The sequence below is a fragment of the Manduca sexta genome, chromosome 24, assembly GCF_014839805.1.
Source record: "Manduca sexta isolate Smith_Timp_Sample1 chromosome 24, JHU_Msex_v1.0, whole genome shotgun sequence".
NCBI lineage: Eukaryota > Metazoa > Arthropoda > Insecta > Lepidoptera > Sphingidae > Manduca > Manduca sexta.
Window position 1 is genome coordinate 5456959 of NC_051138.1, and position 6665 is coordinate 5463623.

At 31.3% G+C, this 6665-nt stretch overlaps 1 protein-coding gene across 1 annotated transcript; it reads right to left on the reverse strand.

Moving 5' to 3' along the window:
- Positions 1–1846: 1846 nt before the first annotated feature.
- Positions 1847–5753, reverse strand: LOC115453161 (juvenile hormone acid O-methyltransferase). The gene is made up of 5 exons (XM_030181828.2): positions 5617–5753; positions 3856–4224; positions 3605–3776; positions 3329–3437; positions 1847–2756 (listed from the first exon to the last, which is right to left on the reverse strand). The coding sequence occupies exons 1-5, from the start codon at positions 5667–5669 to the stop codon at positions 2596–2598; spliced, it is 864 nt and encodes a 287-aa protein (XP_030037688.2). The 5' UTR covers positions 5670–5753; the 3' UTR covers positions 1847–2595.
- Between the last annotated feature and the right edge of the window lie 912 nt (positions 5754–6665).

Below are 6665 nucleotides of genomic sequence, written 5' to 3' on the forward strand. Positions count from 1 at the left end.
AATCATCTATGAAATGCGAACGACCGCTTGCGGTTTCGCACGCGTTAAACCTTTTCTCGATACAAAAGTGGCTAAAACCCGGATACCAGCGTCATCTATATAAAAAAAAACATAAAAAAAAATCCATTATTATCTCATGGAAGCAAAATGCCAAGATTAAAAGCATATATGTTAATCCAGAGCTTGGTCTATGTTTGTGCCAAATTTCATCCTAATCCATTAAAGTTGTGTCTCCGTTTATTTCCAACTAAAATCTAATAGGAATTTGTGAAGTAAGGAGTTTGTACATTTATAACACTCTTTACTCTTTTAATAGTTGCTACTGGCGACTAGAGTTATTATTCTCTATTACTTTGTAAAATGGTAATTGTATTCTATGAATTACATACATACCATAATTATTGATGCTATAATGAATATAATTTAACTTATTCTTTATTATCATTTATTGTTTACCTAGTTTCACGTTAAATAATTTAATAGAATTTAGCAGAGTTTCAGTTACGCGAAATTTAAATTTAAATGAAACTATATAAAAGACATATTTATATCTATTTTTTAAAAAAATCAAAACAATATAATTTTATGTCCAAAAAGAATATTAAACATGACATGAATATTTGGATTTGCCCATGTTTATTGCACCAGTAATAAAACATGACCACTGCAAATGTCATCACCTCATCTCGTTTTCTATTTTTAGAAATAAAATTGTCATTAATCTCTCAAGGACTTCGGACCAATTGAGAATCTATATTTATCTATACCGGTAGAGGGAAAATTGCAGGTTTGTAGGCTAATCTCTAACAGAAAGCTACATTATTCCTGAGTGATATGGGTTACTTTATATCCCGTAAAAACTTTTCACGAGGGTGGAGCCGCGTACAAAAGCATTTTGTCATAATTTTGTTTATTGTAAGATCAATGAATACAAAATTATATAGTTTATTTACTACTTAATAATAATAATAATATCAGCCCTGTATTATATACTTGCCCACTGCTGAGCACGGGCCTCCTATACTACTGAGAGGGATTAGGCCTTAGTCCACCACGCTGGCCTAGTGCGGGTTGGTAGACTTCACACACCTTCGAAATTCCTATAGAGAACTTCTCAGATGTGCAGGTTTCCTCACGATGTTTTCCTTCACCGTTAAAGCGAACGATAAATTCACAAAGAATACACACATGATTTTTAGAAAAGTCAGAGGTGTGTGCCCTTGGGATTTGAACCTGCGGACATTCGTCTCGGCAGTCCGTTCCACACCCAACTAGGCTATCGACTACTTTATGTTATATATTTACTACTTAATGTTTACTAATTAGTAAGGAAACATACCTTAGTATTCTCTCTAAGAATTTCAAAGGTATGTGATGCATGCCAAATGAAGTTGTGCAAGGACGATGAGACGCACAACAAAATGTTTTTAGTAGTTGGGTATAAAATCTGGATCTTTTATAAAAACAATTATTGAGATAATGATTTCTTATATTTACGCGAATGTTAGACATTAAAACTATATTATAAAATTTAAAATGATTGAGATCTTTTATAGAACGACAGAATTGCTAATTATGCCAATAATTTTTATAAATAACTAAGCTTGAGGAGGGAGGATTGTTTTTGATTGAAGAAATACATCCTAATAACGGCATAATTTTACCGATTTTAAATTATATACATTTTTATCATTTAAAGTATTTCTAATTTCCTTTAGTGCCTAAGGAACGTTTCAGAATTATTTCTGTGTATTGGTTAAACAGTATGAGTAATTATTATAAAGAAGTTATTAAAGGGTGTACCAATTGTAATACAAAGTGGTAAAAAAAACACAAAAACTTGTACTATTTTGTAACACATATAAAAATTTATTGACTAAAAATAGACTTACAAATAAATTAACTTGTTTATTTATATTTTTAAATTTATTTTATGGGGTTATGCGTCTTTATTTAACGTGATTAACAAGAATGTTGATAGAAGTTTTAATAAAAAAAAACACATCGAATTGATAACCATCCCCTTTTTCTGGAGTCGATTAAAAATAACTAAAAGACATTAAAATTAAAATGGACGATTACTTATTTAAGCAGAAGAAGATACTTATTTATACCGAAATAAAATAAAGTAATACTTCGGGCCTGTTTCACAAGATTCAAGTACATACATACATTTTATTTGACAGTTATATTAAACAGCTAATGTAGAAAGTACCTATCTTATTACCATTTATTTAGGAGCATAGATCAGAAGATTCACTTGTATATGGTCGCCTGGATATATGTGACGAGTAGAATTTACTCAGAATTTGTTACACACACCCTAAGTCTCTAAAGTAGGGATTGGACTGTCCTAAAGACGAAACGAAAAGACGAAACGACCAAATAAAAATGCTTTATGTTATCGATCTCGCGCTTTAACGAAAATTTGCAATGAAAGAAAACAATTGCGATTTCCAAAAAATTTAGATGACTGCATTATTTTATAAAAAAAGGGAATTATTATATTTAACACGTATCTATCACTAGCAAGCCTATATTTAAATTGCACTTCACTGCTAGATTTCCTGAAGAAACTACTTATTTATCATTCGTTCATTTAAAGCAATGTACCACGAGAAGGTTGTAGTTTATTTTCACGGCGCCAGTTTGTTCGTCTATGAGTTTCATGTCTTGCGTGACTTTTACGAAGTCGTCCAAAAATTCTGGCCAAATATCTTCAGGGATTACGAACGGATTTATTGCAGTGACCAAAGCTGAAAACAAAATTAACAATAAGATGTCTTTCCGGAGCTATAATTTTCGTGGGTGGGCCCAGGGGAGGTATTGACGATATCTATACACCGTCATTTAAAATTAGAAAGAAATAAAGTCTATTTTTGAGACAAACCTATTTTCTTAATGAATGATTAGAGAAAAATAATGTAATAGTTAAAATAAAATTCATGAGAGTTGCCACAATACAAATATTGTCATTCATGTAAAACATACTGTTATTGAAAATATTTCTAGTTCTATCTAGTTGGTTGTGGAACAGACTGTCGAGTCGAATGTCTTCAGGTTCAAATCCCAAGGGCACACACCTCTGACTTGCCTAAAAAATGATGTGTGTATTCTTTGTGAATTATTGCTTGCTTTAACGGCGAAGGAAAACATCGTGAGGAAACCCTGCATACCTGAGGAATTCTCTATAGAAATTTTCGAGGGTCGTGCCCAGCAGTGGGACAGTATATAAAACAGGGCTGATATGATTACTATATTATTATTGAAAATAAAAAAAAGGCCATGTAATACTGTTTATACAAAAGGTATTAAAGATTCAACTTACCCTTTATTGCGTCCAGGCTTTTGTAATCGTAAACCATTTGCTTACATTTTACTTCGATTTCGTTAAACCCAATACTCTTTAGTATTTTATTTAGCTCTTTCTCCGGATCCTGAATCAATAAAAAATTTGTATTATGAGTAGTATTATAAAAGTCCTTCAACATCTATTACATCCTCTCCGAGGCAATTTTTGTGCATTCGGTCTCCATACCAAATGCACGCCCAAGCATGGGGGAACATTTCTCGATCCCAAAAAAATATATTATCAATCACGCACCCGATAGTTCCAGAAAGGCGAGGCAAAAGTATCGAAATCTTTTAGTAAGGACCTCCATTTCGGCGATTTCGACAATGCGTAGAATAGAGTGTAGATATGAGAATATCCCAAAAACATTACAAAACATTCCCCATTCTTCGATAACATGTTGTATATATTAGTAAACGCTTTCCTGAAACATAGGTCTATATTAGTATCAGGCATCAGTCTTAAAAACTGATTTAATTTTGATAAATGATAATTATACTTACTCTTGATTTCTCACCCATTGAAAAGTATAAAACGAAAAGGTGTTATCAAAAGCATCCCTTAAATTGTCAGGCAAATTTCCCTCTATGTTGAGTGGAATGAATTTCAATCGATTATCTCCATATGTTTTATTTGCAAATTCAATAGATTTTTTATTAATGTCGGAGCCGACGAGTATTTTATATTTCTCTGGCAGATATTTGGATAATATTTTGGTAACACTGCCATCAGCGCTACCAACATCAATCACTCTTGGATTTCTTACTTTAAATTTAAGTTTTGACGAATACTCTTCTAGTAATTGTATCGCATCTCGTCTCGTGACGTCATTCGCACTGTTGTAAAGTTCAGCGTCGTCATTCATGTGTATTCTTAAATCATAATAACATAGTTTAACAGAATCAATAAAAACATTTCTGATTAAAATGAGTAAGATAATTATAATTAATTGTACCTAATTATTTTAGCGGTAACTAATTGAGCGACATATTTATTTTAACTGAAAAATGATGTCTATGTTTTACCCAATAAAAATTGAAGCAACAAATACAAGAAAATCCTTATATTTAATCAGAATCAACTGTTATATTCCTATTTAGTTAATGTTATGCAATATTTTCTGGAATATGTAAAAGCTATTGCATTTACTGGTAGATATCTCATATGTGAGAGTACGCTTGGGTAGGTACCACCGCAATGTCTATTTTTGCCGTCAAGCAGCAGTGTGTAGTCATTGTTGTGTTCCAGTTTGAAGGACATTGTAGCCCGTGTAACCACTGGACATGATGAGATTTAACATCTCAGGATAGCGAGCGCAGGGGAGTACCAAACAATACTTTGCAATTCAAGGTGTTGTATGGTGTTTCTACTATCTATGGCCGGTCATAACGCTTATCATCAGGCGAACGGCCAGCTCGTCTCCTCTTTCAAAGCTAAAAAAACCTCGATTCTTTTACGTAAAAAAGATTTTTTTTAGATTAGTAAATTATATTGGGTATAAAATTTCCTAATACCAGCCCTGTATTATGTAGATGTAGGTACTGTTGGGCACGGACCTACTTTACTTTGAGAAAATTTTTGATCTTACTCCAATATGTTGGCCTAATGGCGGTTGGCGGACTTCTTTCCCAACTAGGCTAGCGTATAGCTTTCGTGCTAACGTTCACCATTAATAAAAACCTGCAGTAACGATTGATTTTTCATTCATCCGATAAAATAAAATGTATCTATTAAATTAAATATAACCTTACTAATTAATTAATTAATTTATAATTTATATTGGCCAAAGAAGAATTATTATTATTTAAATTGTTGTTAATTTCTGTTTTTAATTTTAATAATTTTAGAGATAATAATAATTTTTATATATTTTTTATAGTTCTTACTTAATTCCAAAATATGTCATGTTTAAACTACTTTTTTTTTTTTTATTGTTCGATACGTTATGTCTTTCTTTCTTTTTATTTTCTTAAATACTTAATGCATGCTGTGTCTCCTTAGATGTAAGATGCACATTGTTTTATACCATATTTTATTTTTAGTTAAGCGGTAATTGATTTATGTGTTATCTTTTTTGGAGAACCTATAATAAATAAATAATTTGATAGTGAATCATTTTGCTGCCACTTCATACATAATTTATTAAAATTTATTTTTGTCTTATTTTATCTGATGGTTGAAAAATCAGCACTAAACAATATAAATTTATAACACTTTAAATAACAACTTTAAAAGAAAATATAAATAAATAGACGGGTACATACCTTTGCGAATACATATTTTCCTCTGTAATACGCCCATATTGTTCGATGGCCATCTTGAAAGTCGCTAAAAATAATACTGGCTACCTTAACTGCGACTTATATATTCAGCATTTTAGAGATCCTCTGGTCGCGTTTAGTAGTAAAAACGTTTTTATAAATCGGATTTCGACGTCTGTTAATAATTATATATTAACGATTGTTTCAGTAGCGTAGCTCAAGATGTTTTTATTACATAGATACGTTGTCCGAGCTCAATACTGGCAAAACCGAAACACGGTAATTGCCTGACATTCACTTAGCCAAGCTCCAACCAGTGTCGCGGCTAGTCGTCTTACTAATTTTTTGTATTTTTATACATAATATGCCTTCCTGTGTTCTAGACGATGTACAAATTATACTGCAACTGTGAATAAAAAAATTAAATCGTTTCATAGGTTAGTAATAAGTATATACTATTATACTTATTTTTTAACTAATAAATGCATTTTTTTTACTATTATGTCGAAGGTGGTCGTCGCTCGGACCGTATCAATGCGAGCTGCTAGGGGAAGATGGGTAATGAATGTACCAGGCTTTATTAACCTATCATTTTTGAATTATACACGGTGAAATTATAGTCATTTTGGAACTAAAATGTGGTTACTTACAACAATCTGTCGGACCAAAAAAAATTGTGAATTAATTGTATTGTTGATAATAAAAAACAATGTTTTCGTTAATATTATTTTTCACTGGCTTGTGTTTGATAATGATAGTAACGTGACAATTGTTCAAAGTTATGAATGGCACCGATCGTAGTGACTGTAGTAGCACGAGTGAGATTTAGTTGCATTATGTGCCACGAGTTGTCACTATACGAAAACATTAAAAATGTCAATTAAATATATTTTTTATTTTATTATATTTGTATTTTTTTAACATATTGATACAGAATTTATTTTTTTTTGGTTTCAAAACGACTGTAAAATCACGGTGGTTAATAACACTGTATGAAATAACCATATTATATTTACGTAATAGTTGAATGGAATGCATCAAATACTTGTAAA